Here is a 16,366-nt window from a genome sequence, read left to right on the forward strand (position 1 = left end):
GGATATTTTAATTTATTTCATAAATAAAAGGATATTTTAATTTATTTCATAAATAAAAGGATATTTCATTTCATTTCATCTATTTTTTAGCCCTGATGAAGCCCTGAAACGTGGGGTGGAATGTTGGTTAACATTAAATAATTAAATTACTATTTGAGTTTTTTTTTACTGCACCAATCAACGATCTTCCAATGAATAAAAATAATTAAAGATAGGATAAAATGTAAATAATATTCATTTATTGGTATAAAATTAAAAAAAAAATAAACCAAATTCGTGTAACTAACTTTACAACGAGGGGGAAATCTGGTTGTGTTGTCACATTGAAACCAAGGAGGCCAGGGCTCGTAGGTAGTGAGAATTCTGCAGGGCCCCATAACGATCCTACACATTTCCTGAAATAATAAAATTAATTAGTAATTACTGAATAAGTAATTATATAAAACTATTAAATAATATAAGTTTATTTGAAGAATACAATACCTGAGAAGGTAAGTAAACTTTGTCATCTTCGCATCGTGGCATATACAAAGCACACAGAAAAGGTTGTATTACAGCCCAACATTTCGGTATATGAATAAGTCTTCTCCAATCTCTGAGTATTTCCTGAAACAGATTTAATTAGAAAATTAATAAACTATATAAAACATGAAGGGTCAGGGGTGCAGTACTTTGCAAGGAAATACTGTCAATAGACCAACAGTTGTGCAAGGAGGCGTTTGGTCAGAATCACCCTTGACTGTCAGATTCCCCCCCTTTGTGAGTCTGGGACCCTGGAGGGCTCCCCAATCCCATATGGTTGACTCACAGATTAAATAATTGTCAACCACAGCTAGATTCAAACCCAGGTCTTGGAGTTAGTAACACCTTACCACTGAGCCACTTCGCTCCCAATAAACTATACATTATTAGTTAATAAATTTAAAACCTGAAATATTTCATTATGACTGTTAATAATAATGTAATATTTTTCATAATAACCAATGTATAAAAAAAAGTTCAACCTTAACATTATGCTCAAGTATAAGATTCTGAAAATATGTAGTGCCGAAATGTTGGTCAATGGCCTAAGCTTCTGGTAATAAATGCAAAAGAAAATTAATGACAAATATTTTAAGAGATTATGACAAAAATAAACTTATAATCTATAGGAAGATGGTTCTGAGTTTCAAGAAATCAGATATTTATTGAAAGTAAAATAAATTGCTCTCTAATTTAATATGAAGTGAAGACTTCCCCCAAAAATATAGTTACCCAAAAAAAATCCTGATACAGTTTTTAAAATATTAACTTTTTTCCCCAAAACTGAATGATCAACATTTCATGAATATATTTTTATCAATATCATGGAACCTGCTGAACTTACACAGGTAATCATTGTAAACCATGATTTATACTAGCATCCATTTTTATACTAATATCATAAATAACAATTGTAATTCTAATAATGAGGTGCAAATAGTTGACCGTAGATTGTAGATCGGAAGGGGAGGGAGGGGGGGTGCGGTCAGCAAAGAACAACATAAATAAACAGGCATAAATAAATATTTTTTTTGTTTATTTATGTTGTTCTTTACTGACCGCACTCCCCTCCCCCTTCCGATCTACAATCTACAGTCAACTATTTCCACCCCTGCACCCCTGACCAACTTCTCCAATTTGTAATTCTAATAGTTTTCTAGATAAAGTTATAAAAACTAAACAATTTTTCAGCATTTTCGAATGTTTTTTTTTTTTGGAATAAAAAGTTTAGTTTATGAAAACTGTATCCCAGGAACTATAAGATGCACAGATATCTATAAGCCATCAATTAAAGCTAGCAGAATGAGCAATCAGGAAGTTTATAATTATCTTCGTATCAGTTCCCAAAACAAATTTACAAAATTGTGACATCGTAGTTTAAAAAAAAGTTTTGGTGTATCTCCGGAACTACTGGGCATAAAAAGTTCTATTAAAGCTCAAATTGGAGCTTGCTAAATGTGTTATACATTACTTCATAATTATTATCTTCGTAAGAGTAGCATTTTACATGATTTTTAAAAACTGCATATCAGAAACTATTAAACATAAGAACTCTTTTAGGGCTAAAACCTAATCTTTTTAAAGAGGATTATAATTGTTTTGTTAGGATGAATAGATTTAAAAATAGTTTCCCCGTGAATTTGAAGAGATCTTTCTAACTGAAATTTTATTTAGTTCTTAAAAATATGCAATTCTTTAAATTCATAAACATTAAAGTCAAGCAATAATAGACAATATTTTCTTTGAATGCTATTTGATAGTAAATCAAATCAGCTCCTGTAGTACATTTTTTGGAGCTCGTAACAATTTGAACAAAAAAAATATTTTAAATGATTTTTTTTTTTTTTAAATAAACCCTATAATCAAGTTTTATTTTATATATTTCTTTAATGGTAAATTAATTTAAGAAATTACTAAGCAGTATCTGAATTGTATTAAACATTGATAACAATGAATTAATATCAATCATATTAATAAATATAATCAAATTGTATAATGATAAAAGATAAACCCTTTTGTTTTTTATTCATTTATAAACCATACATAACTTAATTTTAAAAATTATTGTAGAGCTGTTCTCACGTTCCGTCTGTATCATTTTACTCGGAGAAAAAATAGAAATGAAAGCAGTTTATATTTAAAGTTGATAAATACCTGAGCCTGCTCCTGTGATGAGAGGCCATCAACTAAATCCAAGGTTGTATGACTGTACGGCAGCTTGGTTCCCATACAAGTGGTATAGTTAAGAGAGATGCACTTGGCTGAAGTGTTACAATAGTCCAATCCATCGCCCAAAGAAGACGAGAAAACTCTGTGCCAAGACAGGCCATTACCGTGCTTCAATATCCTCTCGGGCTCACCTCTTCCTCTATTAGAATCCAAACCATTGTAATTATCAGGGTTCAACACAGTTGTTCTAGCTGAGGTCAACACATTCAACTCGGTAAAAAAGGAAAAAAACAAAAATAAAAAATTGTTTTTAACGATCATTTTGTCATTTTCTTCAGCTTCACTCTACATTTAAAAAGAACTGTGAACTGTGTCCGTGGCATAAGTAATTAATAAATACTACCGATATCAGTCCCAAAGAACAAAGAGACATTAAAATGCTTGTCAACAATCACAAAGAACCATGAAAAGAGGCAGTTTTGTTCGGTAAAATAACTTTTGAAATCGCACGATGAATGTTCCTATCTGTAGGCATCAGGGCCACGGAGACAACGAGAGAACTCCAATAAATTAATAAAAAAAGACCACACACGGGTTCAAACAGGACCACCCAAGGCGCTTACAATACTCTGTCTCCATAGCAACTACATGAATCACCAGCTGCAACAAAGAGCGCGCTACTGTCGCCCTCCCCCATTTTGACATTATTTGAATACACATTCCTACAAATAAAAAATTACATATTATCCTCATAACATCTCATATATTAATAAATTTATTTTTTTAAATACATAATTAAATTTTTAGTTCGATAAACACATAAAAAAAAAAAAATTTGACCAGATTTGCCGCTATTCAAACAAAGCAATGATATGATTATTTCATTCCAGGTTTAAAAGTTGTTATTTTCATTGATAATTACTTTTAAATTAATGAACATAAAAATTAGAGACATTTTTCATAAATTAAGCAAACTTGTTTTAGACTAAAATGTTCAAATATTTACATTGATTGAAAAATTAATTCAATTTGGATAAAAAATTCAACTATATTTTATTGTTCTATTTCTCCTTTAATTTTAAATTCAAATAATAATCAACTGGGAAGTTATGAAACAAAGTTTAACGATAAACATAGTACAAGAGATAAATCCTAATTTAAAAGATAGTCCTAAAGCAGGAAGTATATAGTTAATATGAATGGCACTAGAGATCGCTAGTGTAGTAACAACCAGAGCTATCTTCCGACTCTATAAATTACCGCCAAACTTTTATGAAAATAATATTTTAAAGTGCCAAAGTTAAAAGAGAAAGAACGAATTTAATAAGATTCGGTTATAGTTTAAGGTAGTTAAAGTGAATATAGTTATATTATTGGACTTATTAACTTTCATATCTTCAAAAACCTAATAATCAAAAGTATATGGAAACAAAAAGATTTTTAGAAAAGCATTGATTGAATGTGTGTAATATAAAAGGAAGATGGTGGCTGTCCAGTAAAAAAAAAAAAATTTAATGTGACTTCATCCCATATTGCAGGGCTACATCAAGGCTTACTGAATGCAGGTAAACTCAAAACTATAAAGCAAATACGTAAAAAGAAAATGGTCTGAGTGTAGTAAAAAAAACTCAAGTAGTAAGTTATTTAATATAATCCAACCTTTGGTCCCACTTTGCAGGGCTTACCGAGTTAAGCACAAAAATTTTTTTCATGCTTTCCTGCGAATGATAAGCTGGCTCACATTAAATAGTTTAATTACTATTTGAGTTTTTTTTAACTTATTTTGTTTAACTATCTTCCTACACTTTTATTTGTTAATTATAATCAGTAAAAGAATTTGTTTTGAGCAAGTTTATTTTTCATAGAATAAAATAAATATAATGGAATCGATAATTTTGGAAAAATTTACTATTTAAATTTTAAACTTAGATGTTAGTAACTTTTCTAATGAATTCATTATTTAATTTTTTTTTTTAAATAGCATGTTGGAAAAAAAGAAAGAACGTCCGTTCAAAATCCAGTGTTTAAAGGTAGGTACTTAGCTTTTTTCTCTTCAAATTTTAAGAAATAGCATACTTACTATATCAAAATAATCTAAGATGTAACTTATTTTATAACATACAATATTTTACTGTGTGATTTGGATAATCAATTAAATTATGGGAGAAGTACTTGTTTAGATTTGTTGCTAATTTCAATTGTAAGCTCCTCATATCTTTACCTTCTATTGGTCTCCACTGCACTGCTTCTATTTACAGTTTTAGATTAAATGTTACTGATGTCAGTTGTTAAAATCCGACTTTACTGAGGATTTCAATCAGTGCTTCTTTTATTTCTTAGACGATTCTTCTTTTATTCTTATATTTCTTTGATGCGCAGGGCTTAAGTCACTTTTTGAGTATTTGGAGATTATGACGCAGAGCTACCAGGGCCTTGTTTCATAATAAAGTACAAACTAATACTATTAGTCTTGTAGATTTATCTTAATTCAATTACACTGACTTGTACAATAGCAACTTGTACTTTAGCATTTTTTAATTCCTATAATATCACTAATAGTCCTCCCTATCATAAAAAAAAATAAGTATTAGTATTATTATCACACTAGTTTTTACACTTGTACTATGAACTAATACTATTAGCTTTCATTATGAAACAGGGTCGAGTTGGTATTAAGGCCGTTATGCTTCAGATAGACTTACTACTATATTGTTTTATAAAAATAACAATTACAAAAATATCAATAATTAGATTTTACATAATATTTTGAACTTTGTTTTTGCTCTCCTGAAAAATTCATATTTTCGACTTGAGCCCTTATGACTGCATATCAAAGATTTATGCTTATGCAATTACTGATTTTGTTTTTTTATTGATGGAGGAAAGTGATTCCCATATTTACAAATTTGTATAAATTAGTGAACTTTATAAAAAAATAATTCTTATTCAGTGAAATTTAGTTTCAAAAGTTAAGGATCCACAGATCACACCAATGAAATGGATTGTAAAAAAGATAAGAAAAAAACCCTATGGCTTGGTTATAATTTTTTTAAAAATATATTTCACTATTCTTGATTTAACTAATTTTTTGTTTTTGAAAATGCTGTTAATATATAGAAAGTCATAAAATTTCACTAAGTAAACATAGTTTTATCAATGGAAAAAATTAAACTGAATTTCTGATTAAAAAAATAGTATATATATTGTTATAAAATGTATTGAATTTTGGTTAAGAACAACACTAAAATTTTGATTAAACCTGAAAAACCTTTAATATTCACTCTATATTAATAAACAATTTTGATATATTGGGTTTAATTAATAAATATATAGATTATGGTACTAAAAATTTAATTTTATTATCATAAGTTAACTATACAGAAATAAAAGGTTTTGATTCTTATTTACAAAAAAAGATTCAAAATAATTGCAACATAAAAATAAAAGGAATTTCACAAAGGAAACTCATATATACAAAAATTGAAATATTGCTATTTACAAAAAAGGTTAAATATGAAACCAGTTTCAAAAACATAAAAAGAGGTGATTAGGAAAACAAAAGTAAAAAGGAAAATCATGGTATCACAGACATCTCTAGAAGTTCATTAAATTGTTTCCATATCTATTTATTCAGCTCTCTTCCTCATCCTCTTCACTATCAGATGCACCAGGGTGTGAAGAAACTGCAAATTTTGGAAGCTCACTCACCATATCTCCAGGCTCACACCAATTTTTCTCTCTAGCTTCTTTTGAAGTCGATTGGGAATTCATCTGTGACTGATAATAAAGATTGTGATAAAATGCATAAACGAAATTCGCCATAGCTACCATATCAGTAATAACAGTTGGTTCAACTGAAGGGTTTGCGTTCAACTCTCTCTGGAGGTTGTAATGTTCATGCGGTAAAATGTGAAGAAATAGTGGCCGCCTCTGCATCTGAGACATTGGCATCCTCAGCTCAAAGCAGTTGAAGAACAAAGAAGCTCTTCCAAAAACATATAAGCCTAATCTCGCCCTTGATAATGCTACTACTAAACGTCGCATGTCCCTTATGTGTCCAACAGATTTAGTTCTAACCAACGATAACAGGATGTAATCGTTCTGTTGACCCTGATATTTGTCTACTGTAGCGACCTTATGGGGCTTACCTATTAGGCTATTGGTAGCACACCTAACATTAATCACGTCCCTGATTAGATGTTTTTGGCCATTGTAGGTAGTGAGAATTGAGATTTTTTCAGCTGGATAGCCAAGGATTCTCATGTACATATAAACTGCAACAATATATTCAGCCTCGGCAAGATTCTGGTAAAAATAAGGGCTTGGCTCTGATTCACCGACACCATTAAAGTCTTCTACATTTATGAACTGATATTCATACTGGAAGCCAGGATTAGCTAACTTGTACTCTAGTTCGTTCTCAACATGACCTAAATTCCCAAGCTTCTTGTACCTCCAGTTATAAAGGTCACAAATACCAGAGCGTGCACGACCCTGAGCATCTAGATCAACAGTTGGAACACCAAGCCGTACAAAGCGGGTGAAAAGCGATTGTTCCATATTCGAATATTTTTGAAAACACATATTTTTTATAACAGGCGGAAGCTGATGATGGTCACCAATCATGATCCAACGTTTTAATCTGTTGAAACCGTCTTCTGCCTCTTGAACCAACAAAGGAATAAAAGTTTCGATTTCGAGTATCTGGGCAGATTCCTCCATCAAGATTGTATCATATTTAAAACCCATTTCTACTAATTCTGACCTTTTAAGCGCTGCATGTGTGCAAGTCATAGCTATTATCTTGGCTCCCTTAACTAATAAGTATTTAGAACGATCAGCCCCTCCCCTAAGCAATTCAAATGCTCTGAATTCATCGAGCAAAGTAAATATCTCTTCTATATATCTAAAGCAGCTCAATGCAGTCTCATAGTCTTCTTGATAATCTTTCTTCTTAAATAAAGGTTGTGGAGAGTCTTTAAAGAAATCATGGAAAGGAAATTTTTCAGATATCATCTCAACGGGAACTTCTTTTCCGTCTTCAGAAGTGATAGAATCTCTATACTTTTCCCAACTTGCATAGACATAATTCAAGTAGAAATATCTTGCTGTTTCGCATGAAAAGGACATGTCACCTTGTACATCCAAACACTTTTGAAGCCTCTGAACATCTTCTAGCAGTTCTAACCTTTTACTTAAAATTGAATTGATTCTACCGTACCTGCTGAAATCTTTATCTGTTTCTAATTCTTCTTCACCATGACCAAGACGAAGCAGATGTCTATCTTCGATATCAAGCTTGATAATTTTCTCAAAAAGCTGATTCAATGCTTGATTGGAGTGAGTTACAATCAAAATCCTTTGATTAGGGAAATTATGATAAAGATTTGATATGATCTGTACGGCCACATCAGTTTTCCCCGTACCAGGCGGACCTACCACCATGGTTAAGCCTGGCTGCATTCCTGCTCTGATCGCTTCGACTTGAGTAGGAGTGAAGTATATTTGGTTTCTCCTTAAAGTAACAGGATAAGGCCCTTTAGGTATATACTTCTGATGCTCTACAGTGATACACTTTTTACTAAATTTTCTTCCTTCTTTTTTAGCTAAAACATCCTCAAAAGTCAATTTAAATGGTGGTTGTATATCTTCATCTTTAACAATAATTTCATAATCAGGAAAACTTGCTTTCAAGTGGCCCAAATCAATAAATGTATCGTTAAAATTTAATGCAGGTATTTCGTTTGGCATACGGGAATAGTGTGCAGCACCAGGGTCTCCGTATCCAAGCAGAATATCATGCAACCAACTAGGTACAACACATTCGGAATTCATTAATTGCCTTATTGTAAAAAGAACAGCCTTAAAATTGTTTTCTTTTGTTTTACGACGTACAATAACATTGAAATTTGCATAAAAATCATCATTTACCTCGGAAATAATATCCATGTCCATTTTGTACTGATTTGTGTCTAGTAATACTCTGAAAGTCCTCGAGTTAGAAGTGAATGTAGGTTTAGGAGCGTCGGGAAAATCCTCAATAATTCTATGCTCCTCATCTAGCATTCCTAAAACTTCGCATCCTCTGATATACTTTAATCCACTTTGTTCTAAAAATGAATGTCTCAAGTTATAATTAGTACCGATAGGAAGATTAGGTTGAACTGCTATCAAGAAGCAAATATCATGTTTACGTAATGATTCCCATTCTTTTTTTACATCTGATTTTACATCCAAATTGATGGTTACTTCAGCAACAACTCTTGCAGGAACCATTTCTCCAATTCTCGGCTTAACAACTTCAACAACTAGAAAACTTTTGATAGGTTGGGCCATCCTTGCCCAACCACCAAAATAAATATTATTTTCACTATCTTCTGTCTTCCAAGGGCTTAATCGACAAATAGCATCTTCAATATCTTGCCTGATTTCGTAAGACGATTCAAGTCTAAATAAATTGAAGTTCCTTAACAAATAATCATGTAAAGTAAGAAACTGTAAATTCAATTTAGGTAATGCTAAGCAGTCTTCTCCAGAATAATAATCAGATGGCACTATATTTTCATTCCACATTACTTCTTCTGTAGGATAAAGTGGCATGTTGTTTATTTCGTCAAGTTGTGAGATACGCTTTTCATGGCGATAAGCTAGCAATTCTAACATGAACAGTGGATCTGTTCTGTACCAATATTCTTCTTGTTCTCTCTCTGCTGGTGGCACCAGGTTAAGATGAGCTGTGATTTCCCTTAAGGCTTCCTTATCCAATTTTGCAAAGTATTTTAAAATATTTTCTCTGGTATCAATACTAGAAACATTCTTTAACGAAAACTCTCTAAGAGCAGGATATTTTGAAAAAACTACTTTTTGTAAAAAATTGATACTGTCATAATGCATTTGGGACATTTGAGCATCTGTTAAGGGATCACCTGTGATATCGTTAATCTCAAATCTAGCATAGAACTTTAGAGTATCAAGTAGCTGTGTGAACAAATGGCCTTCTTCCCTCCTGGGTAAAGCTGAAACACGACATCTCAATACTAGCTGGCAATCATCAAGCAAGGCATTAAAAAATCTTCGTGTAGGCAATGAAGCTTCTAAATCAATAAGAAATTCTAAAAATCTCTCGCAATAGTGAACTACTTCTGGAGCTATTGGCCCATCAGCAGAAACCTCTTCCAAATGGTTCAGAAAATTCAACATAAGTGTATACAAAAATTTTCTCTCCCATTCTGCATCATTTTCTGATTCATCTTTGCGCTTTTTCATCAACTTCTTATAGTACTTTTCCCATTTTGGAGCTTTGTTCAATTCTTGAATCCTGCGATTCTGATGAAGGCAAGACCAAGAAGCTAAAGAAACAAGACGCTTGATCTGTTCTCTTATTAATTCAACTTCTATGCTGTTGAATGTGTTAGTCAAGAATAGGATCAAAGTTTTCTTTTCTAAAAAACTTAATTTCACATCTTCTTCTAAACTAGCATGAAACATCTGTCTTAAAAAACCATTTGCATGCTCTGGCTGCTTTTTTATAGAAGTCCATGCTTCAACTCTCTCCCGAAACTTCTCATTCATCATGACCACGATAGACATCATGTGATTGTGGGAAGAGACACCAGTGACATAATTTGGCCAAAGATATCTTTCTAAATACTGACTTACTTCCAACATCATGATTCTTCGGATATTGAACTTGGTTCCTTTAATTTCCTTTTTGTAAATGACCTCAATTATATCAGGATCGAATGGTTTCTGGTTTTCTACAGTGCTTGGTGCCCAATAATCCGCCGCTAATTGAGTTATATGATCTTCTTTGATCTCATCGACGGTGGGTTTTACTGGTTTATACTTAGGATTAGTTGCAGCTTGGGTACTCATCTTGAAATGAAATGAAAAAAACTAAAACGAATTTGAAATAAACACTTTACCCTCCCAAACAAACAAACATAACCTTACACCGCTAGGGAACCTTCCTATCACTCAACGAGGACAATGCAGTTGCTATCATATTTACATTTTGGCACAATATTTAAATTATATTATTAACAATTATAAAATGGATAAAAAAAATTTAAATCGATTTTGAAAAAATATTTGTTGCTAATTATGTTGTTTTAAATTTTATTTTATTTAGAGGGGGGCTAAACCTGATAATTTTTTTTAAATAACTGTTTTCCTGATTATAAATCAATTTAAGGACATTCTTGAAATTATAATTTAAATGAATTAACAAATGTAGTCTTATAAACATAGATGGAATAATATTTTCAGAGGATTGTAATATATTATTGAATTCAATTAGACAAATAGGGAGGGAGGTCAAATCAGAAAATTCAATAGAAAATAAAAACTTGGAAAACCCCCTTTATTACTATATTATTATTGTTTAATAATTTTAATCAATAATTTTCCTTTACATATTTTCCTCATTCTGGTAGAATCATTCTCAAATTTTTGATAAGACTATTTAAATCTTTCAAACTTAATTCCGGATTATATTTATTAAATAAATTCATTAACAAATAGTTTTTTGTCATTTTTTTTTCGTACCCTCCTGTAAAAATTTTAGTGGGTATTTGGTACGTACATATAGGAGGTATGCTATATGTATAGCTGGGTGTGAAGGATACCTTGTCATTAAATAAGTCTTAACTGAAATGTATAATCTCACAAATAATTATATTAGGAATAAAGAAAGGTGATAATTATGATTTATAATTTAATTTACTTTGATAATGCTTATCTTAAATTTGCTTTTCTAATGCCCAGATTTTCGTTAACTTATGTTTTTATTATCAGGTAAATAATTTTGATGTGTTTCTTTACTTCATTTGAAAATTACATTTTTTTTAATGGCTATATTTTATTAAATTTTAATTGTATATGTCAAGGCATATTTAATCACAGACAATAATTTATAATTAAAAGTTTAATAACACCTGCAGTTCTTTATGTAGACTTTGTCAAACTCAGGAACTGGAAATTTTATTAGCAATGATAAAATTGAAAAGAGTAATAGCACATAAAATAATGGTCATTGGTTATTTGATTTAGTTGAAAATATAAAACATCAATGTTCTATGAAGCACCATGAATCATGCTTCATAAGAACTTTATTGAAATCAATGATTATTGTGTATGAATACTCAAAATTCTTCCTATAATATCCTAAATTAGTTTCTAAATTTTAGATTTCAATGCAAACTTAGGAAACCTTTCCATTAAGGCTCCGAAAGAAAATATTTCAAAGAGTGATAGAAGTAATAAACATTCAAGTAAAAATCAGATTATAATGATTCTACTTCTTATGATAACTTTAAGAGAAATCATTTGAAAATTGCAGATATTTATAACGGCTTTATCAATATAATAATATTTAAGAAAATAAAAAAAATGGATATTTGGATCTAATGACAGTGACACTAAATGTGAGAAGAGTTGTATTTTTAGAACCCATTAAATTAATATCTTGGTGATGATTATAAGCCTTTGAAAAAAAGTCAAAATATCTCAAAAATTAATAAAAATTATTTATTTATATTTTATTTTTATGATCCGCAAACCTTTATGTTAATAATTTGCATTGGAAGAACTTGAATCAGCTCATATTTTTACTAGTTTTCCTTATTACTGAACTACATTATTGTTTTTTTAAATGAATATATTAAAAAAAAACTGGTTAAAAAGAATAGAGATGACTTTAATTAATGTGCAGTGATAACAAACATTTGTTGGACTTTCCCTCCAAGAAACAGTAAATGTGTTTACAATGTATTCAAGGAAAAGCTAAAAAATAATAATAAGTTAGTGATTATTAAATAAATAAAAAAGAAACGGAAGGAATAATGAATGTCTCATAATTATGAATTTTTACTTTACCATTAATGAAAAACAGACAGTTTATGAAAAGGAAAATTAGAAGTCACCTTGAAATGTCATAAGGAGAAGAATAATTTGAATGAAAAACTGTTTTATTGCTTAATTTTCAACCAATTTTGCCTTATAAATTATTTATTAGATTAATTATTATGTTTGTTTCAAAGCATTAATTAGTGTTTGATTTTCCTACAAAGAGGAATATTATTTCAGTTTCATTTGATTAAAACCAGAAGGAATCCATTTTATTACTGATATTTATAATTTATGTGTGATAGTTGGTTAAAATTAATTATGAGGAAAAAACTAGTGTAGTGGCACTTGAATTTTTTTCAATCAGGATAAGTGAAATTCATAACTTTATATACCCAGAAGGAATTTGTAACGTTATCCTATATTCATTAGTAGCAGTTGTGGTAAGTAATTTGGAATAAACAACTCTAAAACAATAAACTGTCATAAACAAGTTTAGTATTAGTTACTTACTAATTAGCTTATTACTAACTAATAAGTGTTATGTGTACTAACTGTAGTGTTCTTTAGTAATACTTTTTATTTTCTATGAAAAGCATTTTTATTTATTAATTTTTTTTTTTGCTTTCGAGATGAATGAAAAATGTTACATAACCAATAACTTTTACAATTATAAATTTACTATCTTAGATTTTTCCTGATAAATTTTTGATCCATTATCAGCTGTATATGTCACAATAAAAGAGCCTGTTGGAAAAAATAACTAGAAATCATCATCTTGTTAATTTATTTTAGTAAATATCATGAAAACTATTTCTCCTACAAAGATAAACATCATAAACAACTTCATGAAACATAAAACTAGCTTTCTGGAAGATTATTGATTGACCGTGTGTAAAGATGAAAGGAATATGGTCCGGGTGCGGTCAAAAAAGAACAAAAAAATAGTAATGGAAGATTATTGATTGACCGTGTGTAAAGATGAAAGGAATATGGTCTGGGTGCGGTAAAAAAAACTCAAATAGTAGAATTATACTATTTTATTGAGCCAACATTTCGCCCCACGTTGCAGGGCTTCGTCGGGGCTAAAAAAGATACAAACACATAGTTACAAAAGGAAAAAAAAAAGGAAGAGAAAAAAAACAAAACATAAGTGTAAAATAACAGGGGTATAAAATGTAAAAAGGTAAGATATAATAAGAAAAATTAAAGGTTCTAAATAGTAAATGAAAAGGGTAATAGTAACAGATAGATAAGAAAAGAAATATTAAAGAAAATACAAATAAGGAGATGTAAAAAGAATATGCATTCTGTCTCATCATTTGATTTGTATTCTTTTTTCTTTTTACATCTCTTTATTTGTATTTTCTTTAATATTTCTTTTCTTATCTATCTGTTACTATTACCCTTTTCATTTACAATTTACAACCTTTAATTTTTCTTATTATATTTTACTTTTTTACAATTTTTACCCCTGTTATTTTACACTTATGTTTTTTTTTTTTTTCTCTTCCTTTTTTTTTCCTTTTGTAACTATGTGTTTGTATCTTTTTTAGCCCTGACGAAGCCCTGCAACGTGGGGTGAAACGTTGGCTCAATAAAATAGTATAATTCTAATATTTGAGTTTTTTTGACCGCACTCGGACCATATTCCTTTCATCAAAACTAGCTTTAATTTGAGTGCTAATAAACATTTATAAATCTTGTGAGATGATTTCTAGTTGTTTGGAATAAAACTTTTGGTTTATGAAAAACTATATCAGGAACAATTAGACATATACATGTATGCCAGTACTGTAATTAATGATAGTTTAATGTACTATAAAATAGTTTATAACAATTATCTTCATAGGGGTAGTAGTTTTTGTCATATTTGCACATGAATATGAATTTTGCATATGAAATTTTGTCTAAAGAACCAGAAATCAATTTATTTTAGCAAAGACCATGAAAAATACTACTCCTAAAAAAACAAACATCATAAACGACTTAATAGCATATTAAACTAGCTTTAATTTTGAGTATTAATAGACACATGTATGTCTCATGATCACTGAGATTTCCCACACTGAATTCACTGACTTCTGACTTTTCCGTTTATATTTCATGAAATGTTACTTTTTAAAAAACTGTATCTCGAGAACTATTATTGAACGTAAACAGCTCTATTAGGGCTCATATTTTTGCAAATGTACTCTACTTCAAATTATCGTATATTAGGTTTTCTAGTATGGTTTGAAAGATATAGAGCTCCAAATGAAAAATTATTTTTTTTTTAACATTTTGAAACAGCAGCCATTCTGTTTTTCTCCTGACTATATTTGGCAGATTCTTCAATTTTTAATAGTAATTATACGTAGTTTTCATTAAAGTAATCCAAAATTGGGGTGAAATAATTGATTTGTTTTCTTCCCTTGGCCCCTTGTACTATCAAGGCACTCCCATGTGTCCAGCTGGTAAGCTCAATCAAAATGAATTTGCACCGAGTTCTAACATCAATATTTCCTTAGTGTATATCTTTTCAGATCCTTTAGAACCAAAAAGCCTCCTTATATTCTTAAATTGTTCACTCCCTATTCCTAATCCCTACTGTCCACTTCTTATATAATCATTATAAGCCAGACAAATGTCATTAGAACTGTACATTTACAATATTTTAAAGAAACTGGCCAACATAAAACCTTGATGCTCCTTATTACATTACAAATAAAATCATCCACAAAGACCTTAACATCCCATTTGTTGTAGATATGGCCCAAAACAGATACGCGTCTTTTCATTCTAAACTCCTTATCCATCTTAACCCATTAGTTCTTAATCTCTCATCCTTAGCAATCCCTGATAATCCTCCGAGGTGTCTGAAAAGAATATGGCCACGGGATCTTCTAATTTAAATTAATGCTTGAAGTGCAACCAACGGGTGGTTCCTTCCCAAGATTTTCAAGTGTAAATGAAACAGTCCACAGATTTACTTATTGTATTTATTATTTGTACAGTTGTAAATTAGATTAAATAAATAAATAAAAGAAACAGTGTCTGAAATAAAATCTATTTCTCTTTTCATTTCAGTATACTCGGTAATTTTGTTCAAAATTAAAATTCAGAGTGCTAGTATTTTTTTAAATTATATAAAATGAATAAAAAAAAATTAAAAATATTAACAGATAATCTCTTACTTTTTTTCTCTAAAGTCCTGCAAATACCAGAAACTCATTATTAATTTTGTGAATAAGCAATTGCCTCAGTTGATCTATCCTTCCTTTCTAAGCAATTAACTGCCACAGATATGCTTCTAATTTTTCAAGACATAGATGGTTTGGTTTGCTTACTAGTTTTTGCTTTTTATGGTGCTCTATACATAAGTTTACTAGTGATTCTTAGTTTTGTAAATTTCATATTTTATTGCTTTGTGGTTCAGTCTTTCGCCATTGTTACTCATCTTCACTAATAGCTGTGCATATTTGGCAATTAGTTTAATATAAAAAGAAACTAAATGTTGCTATCTAATTATAAAGGACCATCCTGTAGGCCTAAGGATGATCTTAATCCTTGAGTAAAAAAAGAAATTACTATCATTCGTTATGTCAAGCCTGCTTATCTTGGGCTACTGCTTTCCAGTTTACTGCATTTTGCTCTTCACATCTTTGTTGATTCTGTTTATCCATTTGGTTTTTGTCCTCCCACATGGCCTCTTACCGATTATGCTGGCATTCATTGTAGTGTAGAGGCGTCCTCATGGATTGCTTAGAGCCACTTGTCCCACCCACCTTAACCTCCTTGCCTTCATATCATGAAATATTGACTGACCAGTCTCTGCAAGTAGTTCACT

General features: G+C 30.3%; 2 protein-coding genes across 4 annotated transcripts in view; both read right to left on the reverse strand.

Moving 5' to 3' along the window:
• The window catches only part of smo (smoothened), a 23,117-nt gene extending 19,772 nt beyond the window's left edge, over positions 1–3,345 (reverse strand). For 2 of the 3 annotated variants that reach the window (XM_014434955.2, XM_014434952.2), the window contains exons 1-3: positions 2,677–3,345; positions 484–606; positions 288–395 (exon numbers count right to left, since the gene is read on the reverse strand). In XM_014434955.2, the coding sequence (XP_014290441.1) occupies positions 288–395; positions 484–606; positions 2,677–3,012 (567 nt within the window). In that variant the 5' untranslated portion in view covers positions 3,013–3,345. The remainder of the gene's footprint in view (positions 1–287; positions 396–483; positions 607–2,676) is intronic. The other variant, XM_014434953.2, reaches the window with a different exon arrangement.
• Positions 3,346–6,025: 2,680 nt separating this feature from the next.
• On the reverse strand, positions 6,026–10,671 carry LOC106689780 (RNA helicase aquarius). Its single transcript, XM_014434951.2, has one exon. It carries the CDS (start codon positions 10,564–10,566, stop codon positions 6,322–6,324), a length of 4,245 nt encoding a protein of 1,414 aa, XP_014290437.1. The 5' UTR covers positions 10,567–10,671; the 3' UTR covers positions 6,026–6,321.
• Between the last annotated feature and the right edge of the window lie 5,695 nt (positions 10,672–16,366).

The sequence above is a fragment of the Halyomorpha halys genome, unplaced genomic scaffold (genome assembly GCF_000696795.3).
Source record: "Halyomorpha halys isolate HHAL.00 unplaced genomic scaffold, Hhal_1.1 Scaffold1465.1, whole genome shotgun sequence".
Lineage (NCBI taxonomy): Eukaryota > Metazoa > Arthropoda > Insecta > Hemiptera > Pentatomidae > Halyomorpha > Halyomorpha halys.

Bases quoted from the DNA above. Each gene is read 5' to 3' on its own strand.
- LOC106689780 (XM_014434951.2), bottom strand. From the start codon at position 10,566: ATGAGTACCCAAGCTGCAACTAATCCTAAGTATAAACCAGTAAAACCC.